This window comes from Sturnira hondurensis, unplaced genomic scaffold (genome assembly GCF_014824575.4).
Source record: "Sturnira hondurensis isolate 20B ecotype Veracruz unplaced genomic scaffold, ASM1482457v3 Scaffold0006496, whole genome shotgun sequence".
Taxonomy (NCBI): Eukaryota; Metazoa; Chordata; class Mammalia; order Chiroptera; family Phyllostomidae; genus Sturnira; species Sturnira hondurensis.
This window is the reverse complement of record NW_028079127.1, coordinates 19,783,395-19,804,794: the sequence shown is the minus strand read 5'-3', so window position 1 is coordinate 19,804,794 and position 21,400 is coordinate 19,783,395. Positions and strand designations below refer to the sequence as shown.

Genomic DNA, 21,400 nt, shown 5'->3' with positions numbered 1-21,400 from the left:
GGGCTCCCCGATCAGCTGTCTGCCACAGGAGTCAGTGTCTGCTTTTCACCTGCTGCAGGAGCTGGTGGGCAAGCCTTATTCTCAGGACCTGTCCCGGAGCCCACAGAGCCTCAGCGACACAGGCTATTCCTCTGATGGCATTTCCAGCTCCCAAAGCGAGATTACAGGTGTGGTGCGGCAGGAGGTGGAGCAGCTGGACACTGCAGGAGTGGCGGGGCCACGCCCACCCAGCCCCTCCCAGCTCCACAAGGTGGGCAGCATGCGGCCTTCGCTGCAGGCCCAGGGCTCGGCCCCCAGTGGTGAGCGGAGCAAGCCGCCGGGTCCCAGCAGTGGTGAGGAGCAAAAGCGGCGGCCCCACTCCTTGTCCATCATGCCTGAGGCCTTCGACTCCGATGAGGAACTGGAGGATATCCTGGAGGAAGAGGAAGACTCTCTGGAGTGGGGGCGCCAGAGGGAGCAGCAGGACATGGCTGAATCCTCAGACGACTTTAGCAGCCAGCTGAGGCATGACTATGTGGAGGATAGCAGTGAAGGCGGCTTGTCCCCTCTTCCACCCCAACCCCCAGCCCGGGCGGCAGAAATGACGGATGAGGAGTTCATGCGACGGCAGATACTGGAGATGAGTGCTGAGGAAGACAACCTGGAAGAGGAGGATGCAGCCGCCTCCAGGCACGGCCTGGCTAAGCATAGCAACCAGAAGGGTGGCCCCAGGCCCAGGCCAGAGCCCAGCCAAGAGCCAGGGGCCCCACCCAAGAGGCGCCTGCCCCACAATGCCACCACGGGCTACGAGGAGCTGCTCCCCGAGGAAGGCCCAGCAGAGGCCACGGATGGCACAGGGGCCCTACAGGGAGGGCTCCGCCGCTTCAAGACCATTGAGCTCAATAGCACAGGGAGCTATGGCCACGAGCTGGACCTGAGCCAAGGCCCCGACTCTGGCCTGGACAGGGAGCCTGAGCTGGAGATGGAGAGCCTGACGGGATCGCCTGAGGACCGCTCCCGTGGGGAGCACTCCTCCACACTGCCAGCCTCCACGCCCAGTTACACATCCGGCACCTCTCCCACCTCTCTGTCCTCGCTGGAGGAGGACAGCGACAGCAGCCCCAGCCGCCGGCAGAGGCTAGAAGAAGCAAAGCAGCAACGCAAAGCCAGGCACCGCTCCCATGGGCCCCTGCTGCCCACCATTGAGGACTCCTCTGAAGAGGAGGAGCTGCGGGAAGAGGAGGAGCTGCTGCGCGAGCAGGAGAAGATGCGGGAGGTGGAGCAGCAGCGCATCCGCAGCACGGTCCGCAAGACCCGGCGGGACAAGGAGGAACTGCGGGCCCAGCGGAGGCGGGAGCGCTCCAAGACCCCCCCAAGCAACCTGTCACCCATTGAGGATGCCTCCCCCACAGAGGAACTGCGGCAGGCAGCTGAGATGGAGGAGCTCCACCGCTCCTCCTGCTCGGAATATTCGCCCTCGCCCTCCTTGGACTCGGAGGCCGAGGCCCTGGATGGGGGTCCCACGCGGCTCTATAAGTCGGGCAGTGAGTACAGCCTGCCTACTTTCATGTCCCTCTACTCGCCAACTGAGATGCCCTTGGGCAGCTCCAGCGCGCCCAGTGCCAGCCCCAGCCGGCCCCTCAAGAGTGCAGAGGAGGCCTACGAAGAGATGATGCGCAAGGCTGAGCTGCTCCAGCGGCAGCAGGGCCAGGCGGCAGTGGGCAGAGGGCCCCAGGGGGGCCCCTCTCAGCCCTTAGGGCCCAGGGCACAGGGTTCCTTCGAATACCAGGACTCCCCAGACCACGAGTATGGCCGGGCTGCCCATCCTGCCTCGGAGGGTGCGCCCGCTGGCCTGGGAGCAGCTGTCTATGAGGAGATCCTTCAGACATCACAGAGCATTGCCCGCATGCGTCAGGCCTCCTCGCGAGACCTGGCCTTTGCCGAGGACAAGAAGAAGGAGAAGCAGTTTCTGAATGCCGAGAGTGCATACGTGGATCCGATGAAGCAAAACGGCGGCCCACTTACCCCGGGCACCAGCCCCACCCAACTCGCTGCCCCGGTGCCCTTTTCCACCTCCGCCTCCTCAGACAGTGGCGGGGGCCGCGTCATTCCTGATGTCCGAGTTACTCAGCATTTTGCAAAGGAGCCTCAGGACCCCCTCAAGCTGCACAGCTCTCCTGCTTCTCCCAGCTCTACCTCCAAAGAGGGCAGCACACCCCTTTCCCAGGGCCCTGGGACCCCAGCCTCCATGGCTGTGGCTCCTGGTCTGCCTGGCTTGCCTCGAGGGTACATGACTCCGACGTCCCCCGCAGGCTCCGAGCGCAGCCCCTCACCTTCCACAGCCCACAGCTATGGACAGAGCCCAACCACTTCGAATTACGGGTCCCAGACCGAGGAGCTGCCCCAGGCCCCCAGTGGCCCTGCTAGCAGCGGACGGGCCACCAGAGAGAAGCCCCTGCGTGTGAGTGAGGGCAAGAGTGGCCCTCCCCAGCCCTCCCAGGGATACTCCTACTTCCCTGGCTCCAGCCCACCTCTCTCCCCATCTTCTCCCTCAGAGAGTCCCACATTCTCCCCTGGCAAGCTGGGCCCAAGGGCCACAGCAGAGTTCTCTACACAGACGCCAAGCCCGACCCCTGCCCCGGACATGCCACGAAGCCCTGGTGCCCCCACCACAACCCCCATGGTGGCTCAAGGCACACAAACGCCACACCGACCCAGCACGCCTCACCTGGTATGGCAGCAGCCCTCTCAAGAGGCCCCCTTTATGGTCATCACACTGGCGTCAGATGCCTCTAGCCAGACCAGGATGGTGCATGCTAGTGCCTCCACCTCCCCGGTGTGTTCCCCCACTGACACCCAGCCCACCACTCACAGTTACAGCCAGACAACACCTCCGAGCGTGTCTCAGCTGCCCTCAGAACCTCCTGGGCCATCCGGCTTCCCACGGGCAGCCAGTGTGGGTGCAGACGGGTCCCTGGCACTGTATGGCTGGGGAGCCCTCCCTGCCGAGAACATCTCCCTGTGCCGGATCTCCTCCATCCCTGGAACGTCCAGGGTCGAGCCAGGTCCCAGGCCTCCTGGCAGCGCTGTAGTAGACCTCCGCACAGCCGTCAAACCCACGCCCATCATTCTCACTGACCAGGGCATGGACCTGACCTCTCTTGCTGTGGAAGCGAGGAAGTATGGTCTTGCCCTGGATCCAGTCCCAGGACGGCAGTCCACTGCTGTGCAGCCTTTGGTTATCAACCTCAACGCCCAGGAGCAGACCCACGCCTTCCTCAGCACCGCCACCACCGTGAGCATCACCATGGCTGCCTCTGTGCTTATGGCCCAGCAGAAGCAGCCTGTGGTCTACGGAGACCCCTTCCAGAGCCGGCTTGACTTTGGCCAGGGTGCAGGTAGCCCCGTGTGCCTGGCCCAGGTCAAGCAGGTAGAGCAGGCCGTCCAGACAGCCCCGTACCGTGGCGGGCCCCGGGGAAGAACAAGGGAGGCCAAGTTTGCCAGATATAACCTGCCCAACCAGGTAACGCCTCTGGCCAGAAGGGACGTCTTGATCACGCAGATAGGCACTGCGCAGAGTGTTGGCCTCAAGTCAAGCCCCGTTCCAGAGCCTGGTGCCGAGCCCCACCGGGCCATCCCTGCAGAGCTGCGGCCACATGCTCTTCCAGGTGCCCGGAAGCCACACACAGTGCTGGTGCAGATGGGAGAGGGCACGGCAGGCACTGTGACCACACTGCTCCCTGAGGAGCCAGCGGGTGCCCTGGACCTCACAGGCATGAGGCCGGAGAGCCAGCTGGCATGCTGTGACATGGTCTACAAGTTCCCCTTTGGCGGTAGCTGTACTGGCACCTTCCATCCTGCCCCCAGTGCACCCGAGAAGAGCGTGGCAGATGTTCCGCATGGCCAAGGCAGCGGCCCCTTCTATAATCCTCGGGAGCCTGAGCCTCCTGAGCCCCCCGCCTACCGGGCACAGGGGATGGTGGGGCTTGGGCCCCATGAGGAGCAGAGGCCCTACCCACAGGGCCTCCCTGGCAGGCTGTATTCCTCCATGTCTGACACCAATTTGGCTGAGGCAGGCCTCAACTACCATGCCCACAGGATAGGGCAGCTCTACCAGGGCCCTGGACGAGACTCGGCCGTAGACCTCAGCTCGCTGAAGCAGTCCTACAGCCTGGGCTTTGCTGACGGACGCTCCCTTGGGCAGGGCTTACAGTACGGCTCCTTCACAGACCTGCGTCATCCCACAGACCTCTTAGCTCACCCCCTGCCCATACGGCGGTATAGCTCAGTGTCAAACATCTACTCAGATCACAGGTACGGCCCTCGGGGCGATGCAGCTGGCTTCCAAGAGGCCAGCCTGGCCCAGTACAGTGCCACCACAGCACGTGAGATCAGCCGCATGTGTGCAGCCCTCAACTCCATGGACCAGTATGGAGGGCGGCATGGCAGCAGCAGTGGTGGCCCTGACCTCCTACCGTACCAGCCCCAGCCTGGGGCTGGGCTCAGCACCCCGCAGGGGCTGGCTCCCCTCAGACCTGGCCTCCTTGGGAACCCCACCTTCCCAGAGGGCCACCCAAATCCCGGGACTTTGGCCCAGTACAGGCCTACAGCAGCCCAGGGAGCAGCAGTCCGACAGCTGCTGCCATCCACAGCCACTGTGCGTGCGGCCGATGGCATGATCTATTCCACTATCAACACCCCAATTGCTGCCACACTGCCCATCACCACCCAGCCCGGCTCAGTACTGCGGCCCATGGTGCGTGGTGGCATGTACAGGCCTTATGCGTCTGGTGGGGTCACAGCTGTGCCGCTCACCAGCCTAACACGCGTGCCCATGATTGCCCCACGGGTACCTCTTGGGCCTCCAGGGTTGTACCGATACCCTGCACCAAGCAGATTCCCCACCGCTTCTGGTGTGCCGCCTGCTGAGGGTCCTGTCTACCTAGGGAAACCTGCTGCTGCCAAGGCCCCAGGGGCTGGGGCCCCACTGAGGCCAGAGCTGCTGGCAGGGGCTGCTCGGGAAGAGCCTCTTTCCACAGCCACCCATGCTGCTGTTAAGGAGGTTGCAGCAGCCCCAGCCCCAGCCCCCCTGGCTGGCCAGAAGCCACCAGTAGATGCTGCTCCTGCGGGTGGCAGTGGGGCCCCCAGCCGGCCGGGGCTGGAAAAGGAGGAAGCATCACAGGAGGAGAGGCAGCGGAAGCAGCAGGAGCAGCTGCTGCAGCTGGAGCGGGAGCGGGTAGAGTTGGAGAAGCTGCGGCAGCTGCGGTTGCAGGAGGAGCTGGAGCGGGAGCGTGTGGAGCTGCAGAGGCACAGGGAGGAGGAGCAGCTGCTGGTGCAGCGGGAGCTGCAAGAACTGCAGACCATCAAGCACCACGTGCTGCAGCAGCAGCAAGAGGAACGGCAAGCCCAGTTTGCCCTGCAGCGGGAGCAGCTGGCACAACAACGTCTGCAGCTGGAGCAGATCCAGCAGCTGCAACAGCAACTGCAGCAGCAGCTAGAGGAACAAAAGCAGAGGCAGAAGGCTCCCTTCCCTGTGGCCTGTGAGGCACCTGGCCGAGGGGCTCCCCCAACGGCCACCGAGCTGGCTCAGAATGGCCAGTACTGGCCACCCCTGACCCATGCAGCCTTCATTGCCGTGGCAGGGCCTGAGGGGCCAGGGCAGCCTCGGGAGCCTGTGCTGCACCGGGGCCTCCCCAGCTCTGCCTCGGACATGTCACTGCAGACGGAGGAGCACTGGGAGGCAGGCCGCAGTGGCCTCAAAAAGCGGCACTCGATGCCACGGCTGCGGGATGCCTGTGAACCAGAGTCAGCACCCGAGCCCTGCACGGTCAGGAGGATTGCAGACAGCAGTGTGCAGACTGATGATGAGGATGGGGAGGGCCGCTACCTTCTGACCCGGCGGCGCCGGGCCCGGCGGAGCACTGACTGCAGTGTGCAGACGGACGACGAGGACAGCGCCGAGTGGGAGCAGCCAGTGCGCCGCCGCAGGTCTCGCCTCTCCCGCCACTCGGACTCCGGCTCGGACAGCAAGCACGAGGCTACTGCCTCATCATCCACTGCCACCGCCGCCGCCGCCGCCAGGGCCATGAGCAGCGTGGGCATCCAGACCATCAGTGACTGCTCCGTGCAGACGGAGCCTGACCAGCTGCCCAGAGTCTCCCCAGCCATCCACATCACAGCTGCTACTGACCCCAAGGTGGAGATCGTCAGGTACATATCGGCGCCAGAGAAGACTGGGCGCGGGGAGAGCCTGGCCTGCCAGACGGAGCCGGAGGGGCAGGCCCAGGGAGGAGCTGGGCCGCAGCTTATGGGGCCAGCTGCCATCAGCCCCTACCTGCCTGGCATCCAGATTGTCACCCCAGGGCCCCTGGGAAGATTCGAAAAAAAGAAGCCGGATCCCCTGGAGATTGGATACCAGGCCCACCTGCCCCCGGAGTCCCTTTCCCAGCTTGTGAGCCGCCAGCCTCCCAAGTCCCCTCAGGTCCTCTACTCACCGGTCTCACCCCTGTCCCCACACCGGCTCCTGGACGCCTCCTTCACTTCCAGTGAGAGGCTGAACAAGGCTCACGTGAGTCCCCAGAAGCACTTCACAGCAGATGGCGCTCTCCGCCAACAGACGCTGCCTCGCCCCGTGAAGACCCTGCAGCGGTCCTTGTCCGACCCTAAGCCCCTCAGCCCCACCGCGGAGGAGTCTGCCAAAGAGAGGTTCTCCCTCTACCAGCACCAGGGGGGACTGGGTAGCCAGGTATGGGCACAGGGGCTCCTCCAGGGTGGGACAGGGGTCTCTGCCTAGTCTGGGGGGACCCACAGGGAAGGGCTTCTTCTGGGGTGGGGATGGAGTCACCTCTAGCTTCCAAGGCCGGAGGGAGGAGTGGAGGTCTGACCCTTCCTTGGTGCACATGTGGTGGAGTCTGCAGCCTGGCAAGCACATCCAAGGCAAACACACACTCAGTCACAGGCCTGCAAGCATCCATCCAGACGCCACTAGAAACTTCCACCTCCCCTTATTGCCACCTCCTCAGGGGTCATATATAGTCCCCTGCCGCCTCCCCTTTTGGGCCTCCTTAGCCCTCCAGTCTGAGTCCTTCCCACTCCAATCCTCTACTGTGGATGTTCCCTGAGAAAATCAGTCTCACAGACTGGTGAGTGTCCCCATTTCCTAGCCATGGCCTGGCTTCCATTGCCCCACATGAAGCCCAAGTGCATGAGCATAGCATTGCAGGGCCCTCCAGTGGGCTTCAGTGCGCCCTCAGCCACCCCTGAAGCATACACTTACCCTCGTCTGTGGTTTTAGTTGCCAGTGATGTCCTGGGACTATGAGGCCTTCTGTGGGCTGCCTTGGAGGGGACACGGGGGTGGGTGAGGGCCTAACACCACGGATTTTGAGTGCCAGGCTGAGGAGGGTAGGTTTTGTTTTGAATGTCCTTGGAGCCTCTGGAGGTTTTAGGCAGGTGAGCCAGGACAAGACGGGTGTCTCAGAAAGCTTCCTGGGCAGAGTGTGGACAGATGGGCTGAAGGAAGAGACTGCAAAGCAGCCCCAGGGAGGGGTAGGTCCCCAACAACATGAGCTGTACGTGCTGTTCTCTGGGTGTGATGCCTAGGAGAGAGGTGGGTCCTGAGGTGGGGCTGTGGAGGTGAAGGGCTTAGGCAGTGAAGAGCACACGTGTGGGAGTGTGCAGGCCAGAGGGGCTGGTGTGAGATCCAGGAGCTGGGCTGGCAGGGAGGGCCAGTCAGAGAAGCTGGTGGTCTGGCTCCAGGCTAGGGTGGACAGAGGTCCCATGGGCCAGCCACGTGGGGCCCGGCCATAGCCGGCCCTCATAGTAGCAGCCAAAACAACAAGACAGCAGCGTGTAGAGTTCAAAGAGTACACTGTATCTCGTTAAAGGCCCACCCTCTGTTTCAAGGGCACACTAGTTTATGACCTGCAGTGAAAGTGGGTGGGAGACAGATGGGCTGAAGGAATGTAGTGTCTTGGCAAGCTACAACATAAGAAGCTGGTTGTCAGGCCCCAGCGAACTTTGGGGGTTTGAGCGTTCCATAAAGGTCCAAAACCCTGGGGCTTTCTGGAAAGGCTATGAGCTAGAGACGAAGGGAGGACCCAGGACAAACCTTCCAGCAGTGTGCACTCTCAGGTCATGTGGAACATCGGGGCTAGTGTGGGGCCTCATGGAGGGCAGCGTTAGGGAGCCTTGACCAGGGAGCCATGCAGCAGGAGATGGGGCTGGAAGGACAGAGAGGAGCGCTGGCAGCCCCAGAGAGCAGTGGGCTGGCAAGGCTGTGGAGGGAGCTGGGACCAAGGCAGAGAGCACAGCCAGGAGAGTTTGGCAGAGGGTGGTGCAAGGCAGTGGAGAAGGAGGTGGGTGGATAACTGAGTTCTATATCACTTTAGAGTGGAATAGGGCAGGGGGCAGAAAAGGATGCAGAGCCCGCAGCAACTGACAGTCAGCATGTACCCCTTCCCATGATCTGCTAGGAAGCCTGGTGGGTCCAGGACCCATTCCACTCTTGTCTATGTCCCTCCACTGCCCTTGGTCCCCACCAGCTGCCAGGACCCAAACCCAGAGCCAGACCTTTGCCCTCACCTCTGCACTCACTGAGAGGTGGCAGGGGGGCAAGCCCATGGGACACAGGCAGGGGTTCTTGGAGACAGGCCAGTGTCTGGACAGGCCAGTTTCTTGGAGAAACCAGCACAGACAGGCATCTGCTCCTTCCCTGCCTTCCTGCAGCTCAGAGCACCAGGAAGGACAAGGACTGTAAGGTGATCACAGGCCAGTGGGTGGGCCAGGCAGGCCTGGAGGCTGCCCAGTGAATCAGTATAGAACCCAGCCCCTGCCCCAGCCAAAGCAGGGGCTCTTCCACCCTGTGCCCCTCCAAGCCAACTACACCTTGGGTCTCAGTGCTGCCCGCCCTTCCCTCTGTCTCAGGTGTCGGCGCTGCCACCCAACGGCCTGGTCCGCAAGGTGAAGCGGACACTGCCCAGCCCTCCTCCAGAGGAGGCCCATCTGCCCCTGGCTAGCCAGGCCCCCCCACAGCTGTATGCGGCCAGCCTGCTGCAGCGTGGACTGGCTGGGCCCACCGCTGTCCCGGCCACCAAGGCCAGTCTGCTCCGGGAGCTGGACCGGGACCTGCGGCTGGTGGAGCATGAGTCCACCAAGCTGCGCAAGAAGCAGGCAGAGCTGGATGAGGAGGAGAAGGAGATCGACGCCAAGCTCAAGTACCTGGAGCTGGGTATCACACAGCGCAAAGAGTCTTTGGCCAAGGACCGAGGTGGCCGGGACTACGCACCCTTGCGTGGTCTCGGTGAGCATCGTGACTACCTGTCAGACAGTGAGCTCAACCAGCTGCGGCTCCAGGGCTGTGCCACTCCTGCTGGCCAGTACGCAGACTTCCCTGTCACGGCTGCTGTTCCCGCCACCCCATCTGGCCCCACTGCCTTCCAGCAGCCACGATTCCCCTCTCCAGCCCCACCGTACACTGCAGGCAGCAGTGGACTGGGTCCAAATGGATTCCCAGCCCACCAAGCACCCACATACCCTGGCCCCAGCACGTACCCTGCGCCTGCCTTTCCTCCTGGCACCAGTTACCCTGCTGAGTCTGGCTTGCCAACCCAGCAGGCTTTCCGTCCCTCAGCCCATTATGCACCCCAAACACCCATGCCAGCCACACAGAGCACCCTTTTCTCGGCCCCGGCTGACAGCCGTGCCCCCAACCAGAAGCTGCGCCAGACATCATTAGCCGACTTGGAGCAGAAGGTGCCCACCAACTATGAGGTGATCGCCAGCCCCGCCGTGGCCATGTCTTCGGCCCCATCAGAAACCAGCTACAGTGGGCCAACGGTTAGCAGCAGCTATGAGCAAAGCAAGGCCCCTGAGTTGCCTCGGGCCACTGATCGTAGCAGTGTGAGCATGAGCCCAGCCCCGGCCTACCCCTCTGACTCACACTACACCAGCCTGGAGCAGAACGTCCCTCGGAACTACGTGATGATCGATGACATCAGTGAGCTGACCAAGGACAGCTCTTCCACTGTCCCTGATAGCCAGCGCCTGGAGCCCCTAGGGCCGAGCGGCAGTGGGCGTCCAGGGAAAGAAGTAGGGGAGCCAGGCATCCTTGAGGGGCCTACGCTGCCCTGCTGCTACAGCCGAGGGGAGGAAGAATCCGAGGAAGACTCTTACGACCCCCGTGGGAAGAGCGGCCATCACCGAAGTGTGGAGGGTGACAGTCGGCCAGCGAGCACTCACTACTACAGTGATAGTGACTATCGCCATGGGGCTCGAGCAGAGAAGTATGGTCCTGGCCCCGTGGGGCCCAAGCATCCCTCCAAGAGCCTGGCCCCAGCTGCTGTCTCCTCAAAGCGCAGCAAGCACCGGAAGCAAGGCATGGAGCAAAAGATCTCCAAGTTCTCACCTATCGAAGAAGCCAAGGATGTGGAGTCAGACCTGGCTGCCTACCCCTCCTCTGCAGTCAGCAGCGGCCTGGCCTCTCGGGGCAGGAAGTTCCAGGAAGAAATCACCTACGGGCTTAAGAAGAACGTGTATGAGCAGCAGAGGTACTACGGGGTGTCCAGCCGGGACCCAGTGGAGGAGGATGACCGCATGTACAGTGGAAGCAGCCGGTCCCGAGTGGCAGCTGCATACAGCGGGGAGAAGCTGTCCAGCCATGACTTCAGCGGCCGGGGCAAGGGATACGAGCGGGAACGGGAGGCTGTGGAGCGACTTCAAAAAACAGGCTCCAAGCCCTCGTCCCTGAGCATGGCCCACGGCCGCGCCCGACCCCCCATGCGAAGCCAGGCCTCTGAAGAGGAGAGCCCCGTCAGCCCCTTAGGGCGGCCCCGCCCACCTGGGGGTACCCTCCCTCCTGGAGACACCTGCCCACAGTTCTGCTCCAGCCACTCCATGCCTGATGTCCAGGAGCACGTCAAGGACGGACCGCGGGCCCATGCGTATAAGCGAGAGGAAGGCTACATCCTGGATGATTCCCACTGCGTAGTTTCTGACAGTGAAGGTAATGGCAGCTGGGGATGATTTCTGCAGAGGCTCAGCACCTGGGGGCCTCCTGCCTGTGGGGCCCCGGGCTCCGAGGTGTCCCAGCGCGTCCTGGTCTGGTGCTGTGTGCCGAGGGCTGTGCCTTCTCCACCCGCACCCTGGCCTGGTTGTGGGAGGGTGGGCGGGGGCCTGGGGTTTGGCTGTGGCTGTGATGCCCCTGTGGTTTCCTTGCATGGCTTCAGCTGGGCCGTCCCCTGTGGCCGCCCCCTGTGGCCAACCCAGGGGTTGATGGTGTTCTGTTTTTGGTCTCTGAAGCCTATCACCTGGGCCAGGAGGAGACAGACTGGTTTGATAAGCCCCGGGATGCCCGCTCTGACCGGTTCAGGCACCATGGGGGCCACGCAGTCTCCTCCTCCTCCCAGAAGCGAGGCCCTGCCAGGCACAGCTACCACGACTATGATGAGCCCCCCGAGGAGGGCCTGTGGTCACACGATGAAGGTGGCCCGGGCCGCCACACCTCAGCCAAGGAACATCGACACCACAGCGACCATGGGCGGCACTCAGGCCGCCACGCTGGTGAGGAGCCAGGCCGACGTGCTGCCAAACCACATGCTCGAGACCTGGGTCGCCACGAGGCCCGACCTCACCCTCAGCCCAGCCCTGGCCCAGCAGTGCAGAAGAAGGGTCAGCCTGGGTACCCCAGCTCAGCTGAGTACTCACAGCCGTCCCGCATTCCATCAGCGTACCATCATGCCTCTGACAGCAAGAAGGGCTCCCGGCAGGCCCACTCAGGGCCTGCCGCACTGCAGCCAAAGCCAGAACCCCAGCCGCAGCCGCAGCCACAGCCACAGCCACAGGGTCGGCAGGCACCTCCAGGGCCACAGCAGTCACAGCCACCACCATCGAGGCAGACACCCTCAGCAACAGCATCGCGCCAGCCACAGATGCAGCAGCAGCAGCAACAACAGCAAGGTCATGGGCTACAGCCCCCCCAGCAGACACCATCACAGGCTCGGCTGCAGCAGCAGGGCCAGCCAACTGCCCGGGGCCCGGCCCCTGGTGCCAGCCAGCCAGCAGGAAAGCCTCAGCTTGGCCCCACAACAGCCGCAGGCTCCCAGCCAGCAGGACCGGTAAGTGGGGTTCCAGGGCACGGATCCTATCCAGGGAGGATGCTGTGGCTGTGGCTGCGGCTGCAGCTTGGACGTCCCCTTGGTTCCTGGCTGGGCATGGGCAGAGTTGATGGGGTGTATCTCAACTAGAGGTTCTGTGTTGCAGCCACGGGCAGAGCAGACAGATGGCTCTAAAGGGGCAGCCAAAGTGGCCCAGCAGGGCAGGCCTCCTCAGGCTCAGCCACCACCAGGACCTGGACCTACAGGTGCGCCTCCCCTGAGGTCCTCAGTTGTGACCCAGACGACCCAGGCTGCTTTATTCCCACTTGGGTGCCCTGAGCTCCCCTTCCCTGCATGCCCTCACTGCCCCCAGGAAGGTGCCCAGGGGGCTGCAGGTTTCCCAGCAGAATGACTGGCGCTAGAATACGCAGTGGGGTCAGCAGTGCTGGGGCCTCAGGGCCTAGGCAGCTCTCAGCAGGGCAGCTGGAAGGGACTGGTGAGCAGGGCCAGGACTGTGACTTCATGCTCTCCCCTTCCTTCCTTGCCCTCTTCCTTCCTCTCCCTTTCTCCTTTTTATCTTCTTCAACTTCCTTTTTTCTGTTTCTTTGCACTCCTTTTCTTCCTGGTCTTGCCTCCCTCTCTTCATGACCCTGCGCTCCTCCTTGCCCCGCCCCCTCACTGGGTACTTGTGTTTAGATGCCCTCACGGCTACTATCCCACTCAGAGCTTGGAGAGCCAGGTCACGCTTGGCTCCTGAGGGTGGTCTCTCTCCCCCCAGGCATGAAGGCTGGAGCCAGGCCCGGGGGGGCCCCAGGGGCTCCTGCGGGCCAGCCAGGTGCCGAAGGGGAAAGTGTGTTCTCCAAGATCCTCCCTGGTGGGGCAGCAGAACAGGCCGGCAAACTGACAGAAGGTGAGCCCTGCCTACGGCCAGGTCTCCAGGTGGGCGGCCATCCCAGGGCCCTGCTGTGGCAGAGACTGAGTCTGGGGAGTGACTCCAGGCTCAGTCACTCGGGTCCAGGCCAGCCTTGTGGTTCTGGGGCTGGGCTCGGCCTTGCTGGGCCACAGGACCCCGATGAGGAGGGTGTCTGGTTTAGTGTCCTGATGCTACTCTCCTTTTTCTATGTCGTAGCCGTCTCTGCTTTTGGCAAAAAATTCTCCTCATTCTGGTGACCGTGCCACAAAGGGTGAGTATGAGCTACCTGTCCCCAGCCTCCCCCAGGGAAGGCCTGAGGGGCTCTTGTGGGTGCTTCCAGTCCTGAGGGGTCCTCTGGGAGGAGCCCAGGCTCCAGCTGCAGGTGACGTGGCCAGAGCTGCAGGTCCTCTCTCGTGCATGTGGCGGGAGCAGGAGGAGATGGAGGGCCCTGTGCGCAGAGGCTTCACCATGGGGCCAGCCCAGTCGAGGTCCCCAGCAAAGGGGATCCAGGGTCCCCATCCCCTTGTCCTTCTCCAGCACCCCCATCCGGCGCAGGACTCTCACCACTCTGCACTGGCACTAAGTTGGGGGCTGGGACACAGTTCCTCCCAACCCTTCTGCACATATGTCCCACAGGCTCTCGAAGAGATGAAGGGAGATGGTCTCAGTGCTGTGGAAAAATCTCTGGAGTCAGAGGCCTGGGTGCAGCTCTGGACTCTGCGTATAACAGTGAGTGTCAGGGCCAGCGTGGGGGGACAGAGGAAGGGGTGAAGGGCCACCCGTTCCTACAGGTGCGGACTAGGAGGGGCCTGTGGGCTTCCTTCAGCTGTGACGGAAACCACTGGGCATGAGGTCAAGACACTGTTGGCTTCACAGGCTGAGCTCGTGACGCACAAGGAGGAAGAACAGAATGAGTAGAGAGGCAGACAGGAAAAGGACAGAGAGGACAGGAAGGTCACCGGGACAGGTAGGCTCAGCCCCAGACCAGATCAGCCAGGGAGAAAGCAGAAGGGCCGCAGGAGGGGAGCCCTGGTTCTGTCTGGGCTGCAGTAGCCGAGGCAGGATGAGCAGCTTCCTACTGGATCCTTCTCTGGCCTTGGCCCTGCCTCTGTGGGGCAGGAGGAGGCGTGGCATCAGGATGTCAGGGAGGGTGGCCTGGCTGTTGGTGCTGCTCTGTGCACAGCCAGGGCCCATGCCTAACACTCATGACCCCTGAGGCCTCCCCCTCTCTTCCACTGCCTCTCAGGTTCAGAGGACAGAGGTTTGGGAGCTTCTCGTGGTGGGCAGGGGTGTGTGGCAGGGCCAGGGGGCCAGCAAGCAAGTCAGAGGGGAGCCTTGCAGCCCAGGCCTGCTGGGGGGACAGAGCTGAGGGTAGTGTCGAAGGTGCTGCCTGTCTCTGGAGGAACAGTGGGGGGGCTGGAAGGGTCCAGTTTTCCATCCACTTCCTCATTTATTCCATAAACAGTTTGTCAAACCCTGGGGAGGGGCTGAGCCCTATTCCAGGCACTGGGAACACAGCAGGGAACAAAACCAAGTCCCTGCCCTCTGAAGCTGACAGTACATTGAGTGGGACGAAGAATAAATAAGTTAAAAAAAATTAGACCAAAAAGGTAATTTCTGAAGGTGATAAGTGCTTTAAAACCCGTGAAGCAGGATTCTGGGACAGAGGGGTCTGCTGTAGAGGGAGCGACCAGGGTGCGGAGAGACTCCAGGGGAGGAGGCTGCTGCCAGGGCGCCAGGCGAGGGAGCAGCGCCCACAGAGGCCCTGCTGGCCGGTGTCACCGGTGGGCTTCGGGGGCGGATGAATAGCCAGCACAAACAGAGCCACAGTGGAGGGGGGAGGGGTCAGGGGTGAGGCCTGAGGGGGCAGGAGCCAGCCAGGGTAGGCTTTGGAGTCCAAGTCAAGACCCCAAACTGATTCTGATGGCAGCAGCCCCCATGCAGCGCCTCTGGCGCTCTCCCTTGCCTTCGCTCCCCCCCACTCTCCTGCTCAGCCAGATGTCTCCGGGCATTGCCTTGGAACAGATGGGAAACCAAAAGTTGTGCTGAGGGGAGGGGCAGCCCATGGCCAAATTCATGGCAGTGCCCATCCGAGTTGAGGGCGGGGGCTTCATCACTGGGAAGGGAAAGGAACCACAGGCATAGCTTTGTTCTGTGTCTGGCCACATAATGTGGGGGTGGTGCTGAGACCGCTCACTTTGTAGTTCAAGGAGTCTCCCGCCAGTTCTCGGGTCTGGCTCACAACCAGGCCAAGCGTGCGGGTCTTCTGTGAGCATCCGTGTCCTGGTGTCTTTTGAGGCAATTTCTCAAGTGGCTTGGGAGAGGCTTGCCATTGTAAGCCCAATCCCATGTACCTCACTCAGGTAGGGCAAAAATCACTTTGTGTTATGTTAACGAGGTATCCCTTCCTGGCCCACCTGGTTCTTCTTTTCTTCCTGTCCTCTTTGTGGCCTCAAAGCTGCCAAGCACCCATCTCTCCAAGCCTCATCCAAGTGGGTGGGATCCTGAGAGGGAGGGGGAGGCCCTCCGTGTGTGGCAGGCAGCTGAGAGGGGTGCCGGGTGGGAACCAGCTGTCCATGGCTCCTAACAAAATCCTTCTCCCTCCCTCCCTCCCGTCCCCTCCCCTCCCTCCCCAACTCCCCCCTTCTCTCCTCCAAGCATCTACAACCTGGCGAACCCTTGGCCCACAGACTCACCAGGTGGGACGTGGCGGGCAGCCTCGATCGAGGCAGGATGTTTTCTAGCAGCAGCTGCCTGGGCGATGCATCTGCTGGACAAGTGGGGCCACTGGCCGGGGGAACTTTGTCTCTCTGGAGACCCTGCTCTCCTCAGGGTGCCGCCTTGGAGGCGGAGCTGTGGCTGGGAGGGAGGAGCTCTCTTCGGAAACCCTGCCGCTGCGAAGTCGCTGCTCTTCCCACAGCCTCCGTCTGCAGCCTGGCCTGCCAGACCTGCAATGCGTTATACACAGAGTTCGGGCACCCGCTGCCTGTTTCTGATGGACGCTGCCCACCCTTCACGATGCCAGAAGTTTTTCCACAGCCTTGGAGTCGGGCTCTGACTGAGGGCTGGGGGCCCCGGGCTCCGTTTTCTTCACATTCCAGCTGGCCCGGCTCCCTCTGTGGCCACGGGGGTGTGCCCCCGCTCACCCTGTCCTCTGGGTGACATGGGAGCAGACTTCCGTGTGGCTAGCGTGGGTTTGGGAGAATTTTACAAACATTAGGACCTAACACTGTCTCATTGCTAAAATAAGAGGCCATAGCACCGATAAGCAGCGTGGGCCTGGCTGAGGCTTCTCCCAGCCCCTGGGTGGCAACATGCCAGCGCACTGGCCACCCTCTCAAAGCCATCCCCCAAGCCACCCTGAGCACCCTAGCGGCACCGCCGTCATCTCGACCAGCCGGCTCCTCCTCCATACACCTGGGGATTTCTTTTGATTTCAAGAACAGCCTTAATCATTTCAGTTTGATTTACGTGTATACCTCATAAACATTTTTCTTTTGTTTCTCCTTCTCCCCTGTCTCTCCTCTCTTGGCTCACCTCCTTGACTCTCCTCCCCACCCTACCCTCCTGTGACTGATGGTCTGGTTTCCTCTCTGCTCTGCCCCTGCTCAGAACAGGACGAACATTGACTTCGAAGCAATAGTGGGCAGCAGGCCACCAAGAGCACAACCCCAGGGCGGTGAGGTCTAGGGCGGCCCCTCAGCCCGCCTCTGTTTACTGTGCAATTCCAGTCCTTCTTAAGCCATCAGCAATGGGAGCACTCAGAGAGAGGGGCCAGGGCTTCTGCCAGCCAAGGGGAGGACCCAGAGCCCTGTGCTGGGGAGTCCACCATCCTTCCACCTGGTGGACTGGGTGGCGCTCCTCCCCGAGGCCCTTCCCTTTGGGACTTCCTTTGACCTTGGGCACAGCCACAAGTCTCATCTCTAACGTTCTATGCAATGAAATATAAACCCTCAAAGACAACTGTTAATATTTAATAAATTCCATGTTATGTATAAGGCGTTCATAGCAAACATGCAATTGAGAAACTGGATAAGATATGCTCATATCACAGCCCCCCCAGCCCACCCCACTCCCACCGTGTGTGTGAAATTCTCAGTCTGTGGCATGTTTGACCTGTGGCAGGACTCGCCGACACTGGGCGAGTCACCGCCTGTCCCGCAGTGGAGCATGCACGGCTCGCAGCCTCTTTGCTCTTTGCACGACTTCATCCATTTTAAATGCTCGACCCTCTTGCTTGGAGTTCTTTTTGCCTCAAAACCTCTCCTTCAGGAGCGCTTCTAGCTGACTTCTGCACGAGCTAGTGAGGACCTGCCGGGATTGCCGCCTGAGCATGCCAGGCTGCGGCAGGCAGTGCGAGGCCCCACACGCCCTGCAGGTTTCTCTGACCAAGATGGCAGGTGACAAGGAGTCTCTGGAGTGGACGTGCTGGTGAGGCCTGTGCAGGATGTGTGTGTGAGTGTTCAGGTTTGCGGTGACATTCTGAAGGTTTTCATCTGTAAACCACCCCCCTCTTACCCCAGCCTTGGGCCAGGGGCACCTGGCTGTCCCAAAGCAGTGGCACATGGCTCAGGGGTGGAGCTGTGGACAGACTGGTCACGGGCAGGGCCGTGCTGTGCCCTGGGGCCCGCAGCTCCTGACTGCGCTCCATGCCTCTGCTCTGTGGCTGGGAGGCTCAAAAGTCTGTGAGCTGAGAGATGGCTCCAGGGGGTCAAAGGGTGCTTGGGAAGAACTAGACATCTGGCACTTGTGGTGAGGACAGCTAAAATGTCATCTTGGACCAGAGCAGGTGTTCATATAGGTAGTGGCTTCAAACTGAATTTCTCGGGGGGCTTCCCAGTAGCAAAACTTAGAGAGTCCTGTTGTGGCTCCCTCTGCCTCTGTCTCCAGGATCGGAATTCCCACCCCCACCTCAAAGCCCCAGTGTCCTGCTGCTCAGCAGCCTCTCTACGACCGAGCCAGGAGTGCAGGAGGCAGACCTGCCTGACCCAAGGCCTGGCCCTGCTCTACAGTGCTCTGGTTGGCACCTTGCATTTCTCAGGGGCCTTATTTTCTTGCTTTCCTGGAAGGTCTGCACAGCCCTTCAGAGAGGGACCCTGGCGCACCACTGGCAGCTTTGTGTGAGACAGGAGGCTGTCAACTTGTGTTGGGCCTGAGACCCTGGCCCTCCAGGATTTGGGGACATCTGCCTCAGGCCTGGGCTGTATGAGGCTATCTGAGCAAGGGTGGAGGGAGGCCACCATCCACCACCCTTGACTACCCAGGGCCAGGTCTGCGTGGGGAGGCATCTGGAGGCTGGGTATGTGGGGGCCCCAGGCAGTAATCCTTCCCACTGAAAGCCAGGAATGGGATACAGAGTGAGGAAGACAGGGAGGTGACTGCAGGTCAGCCTCCATCAGCCCCAGCCCCAGGCTCCAAAATACTCACTTCTTAGCAAATGTCCCTCTGGTTTTGAAATTTCTAACATCCATCACTCTCCCACCTCCCAGTGTACCCAAAGGATATGTCTGAACCCGAAACTCCTTGTGAAGGTGCTTGGTGCAGGCCTCTGGGCCAAGGGTGTCCTGGTCCTCGTGTGGATGCAGCTGTGACTCGGGGACACTGCGGCCAGAGGCTAAGGGACCAGCATTCAGTGTTGGGGTAATGGGAGCATCAGGTGCATCTCCAATAGGCAAGGGGTCTCTGGGATGCAGGTCAGGCCTTTTCCTTACTTGCCCCCCTCACCCTGTGTCGTTGAGCAAGGGCATTGCCTTTCTGCCCGAGCCAAGGCCCAGTACACTCACTTCAGTGACACCACCCACCCCCACCATCTGCTTAGTCCTTGGGAGGAGTATGGTCTTGGGACCTATGCTGAGGCAGCAGTGACAGCAACTGTGGCCTGTCTTCAGGAGCCTGCGGGGAGTCTGCCAGGCAGGCCCTCTGCCAGGGCAGCATGGTCCTGGCCTGTGGGCCCCTACCTGCCCTTGTGCCCTCCTCCCCCTATTTTGTAAATACTTGTCATCGTGGACTCTGACAGGGGCAGAGTGGCAGGCCTGGTCCACTGAAACTCCTCAGAGATGTCACCTCTGTCTCCCTGGGTACCTGCAGCCCTGCTGCCATGGCCCTGGAGAGCCATGGACGTTGTGACACATTGTGTGTATGCATGTGAACAAGTGTGTGAGTGGGTCTGTGTGCGTGTCCACCTCCTTCAGCCTCTGGGCTCAAACCAGCTCCTCGCTCTGGAGGTGGTGCCCTGCGGGGGCTGCCCAGCGCCTTTCCTCTGCTGGCTTCCACGTCTTGTTTCCGCTTTCCCCTCACTCCTTTCCTCCCCCCTTTCTCTCCTTCTCTATTTGAGGGGGGAAGAGTGCTGTACAAAGTCAAACAAACAAGTTTACAGTTGTAAGTGCAATGACCCGAGTCCTCCACATGACCTTGTGAAACGTGTGCTGTCCTCCTGTGTTCCGTGAGAACTCGTGGTACTTCAGTGTCCCTCCCCCTGTATTGTGACAAAATAATTCTGTGGTATCAGAATAAAAGGACTTGATATAAACAACCTGCAGACTGTCTCTGGGATGGTTTCTGAAATGGGAAAGCTTAGCCAGAGGGACAAAGCCCCAAACTCATGACAATCCAGTCTCTTGACAGTTAAAGGGAGAAGAGAGAAAAGGCAAAGTGGCAGATGTGTTGGCAAAGCAGGACCCAGTCCACACCAAGCTGTCCAAAGTCATGGGTCCCCACACAGGCGCCCCAGGAAAGGTCCTGAGCTTGGCCTTGGAGGGAGCCTTAGGTCACTGCCCAGACTTTTGAGGGCTGGTGCCTCCTTGGCCTGGGAGGGTCAGTCTGGCTGTATGGCGTTCTGGTGCCTGGTTCTGGGAAACGGGTGAGTAGGTGCTGCCCCCTGGTGCTGCCAACAAGCCATACACCTGTCTGCCTCACTGTGTTAAATCCAACCCCTAAGCTCAGGGGCTGCCAGACTTTAGTAGTCCCAGGAAGGATGGGATGACCTCCTTTCTAAAGTAACCCAGAGTTGCGCCCTGGCTGTTGTGACTCAGTGAAATGAGTGTCACCTGTGAAATCAGGACACATGACTGGGTTGCAGCCGAATCCTCAGTTGGGGGTGTGAGAGGCAACCGATCAATGTTTCTCTTGCACGGTGATGTTTCTCTCCCTCTCTCCTTCCCTTACCCTCTCTCTAAAAATAAATAAATAGTTTTGTTAAAAAAATAAAGTAACCCAGAGTTTGTTAGATAATTTTTAAAACACAGATAAACAAAAAGAGGGTCAGCCTTGCCTCTGGCCTTCCCCCAGGGTTAGTATCTTGATGCATGTCTTTCCTGCTTGTGGTTTTTTGTTTTTTTTCCCACTTTAAACAGAAGTTAGAAGGTGCAGCACTGCCCATTTATTGCTACATGTTCATCCCAGGCACGCAGGTGGCCATCCTCCAATGCCCAGCCTCCAGAGAGCTGTACCAGGGGTTTACAGCCAGACCACTGCATGTGCCCCGAAGGGCAGGCATCACGTCCCTAGCTTCCCTATTACAAACAACACTGTGATGAATATCCCAGTTTCCAACCTTCCCCACCAGATCGAATGTATGGGCCACTCTTTCCACTCCCAGTTCTGGCTTTTACATCTTGCATGTGCTGAGTACTCACACAGTAGTGAGGGCTGTTTTTACTTAACTAGTCCAATATGGTTGATGGGGAAAGGGAAGCTGCTGGCCAGGCAAGTGGGGTCTCGGTCAAAGGCAAGGCTGGGCACAGGGAGCCAGGGCCCTGAGGCGTGGAAGACCAGCCAGTCTCAGGGCATATGGAAAAGGAGGCCATACATACTGCTAGTCCAGCCTCTGCTGCCCTCCCTTACCATCATATCCCACTCGGTCCTGCGCCAGTGTGCTGAAGGAGCCTGCCTGCCCAGATTCTTCTTTCAACAGGAAGCTCTCTGGTTCTGGGTGGAGCCGGACCCCACTAGGCCCTCTGTACATGGTCTTGGGCTGAGGCCTGAGGGGAAGCAGGCAGAAACCGTCCACTCAGGATCCCCAGCAAGGTGCCACTGAGCAGGGTGGGTGAGAGAGGCAAGGACAGATAGCTCTTGGGGTTGGCTTGGTAGCTGATAACCCCAGGCAACACCCTAAGAACTCAGCAACCCGCCCTTTGCCCCGCACCCCAGCGCTCTGAGCGCTCATCGGCGGGTCTCAGTCCTTCTTTCCATCTGCCTACGAGCCCCACCTAGGTCAGGGCCTGACACCGTCTGGTGAAGGCCTGCCCCAAATTGAACCGGGAGGAAACCAACAACGAGCCCCAGGGCGGCGGGAGACTCCTGGGACAGGACGGGCTCACGCCCCTCCTCCGCGCGGTTCCTGGCTCTCTATCCCCACCGGCTCAGTCCCGCCCCTCTCGCGGCCGAGGACCCACCCGGCCCCCGCGCTGCTGCTTCCG

General features: G+C 60.9%; 1 protein-coding gene across 1 annotated transcript in view; it reads left to right on the top strand.

The window, feature by feature from the left end:
• Window positions 1-19,512, top strand: part of BSN (bassoon presynaptic cytomatrix protein) — a 43,610-nt gene extending 24,098 nt beyond the window's left edge. The window contains exons 5-11 of the mRNA XM_037049932.1: window positions 59-6,724; window positions 8,904-10,980; window positions 11,277-12,091; window positions 12,237-12,336; window positions 12,849-12,980; window positions 13,200-13,254; window positions 15,642-19,512. Of these exons, the coding sequence (XP_036905827.1) occupies window positions 59-6,724; window positions 8,904-10,980; window positions 11,277-12,091; window positions 12,237-12,336; window positions 12,849-12,980; window positions 13,200-13,240 (9,831 nt within the window). The 3' untranslated portion in view covers window positions 13,241-13,254; window positions 15,642-19,512. The remainder of the gene's footprint in view (window positions 1-58; window positions 6,725-8,903; window positions 10,981-11,276; window positions 12,092-12,236; window positions 12,337-12,848; window positions 12,981-13,199; window positions 13,255-15,641) is intronic.
• Window positions 19,513-21,400: the final 1,888 nt, after the last annotated feature.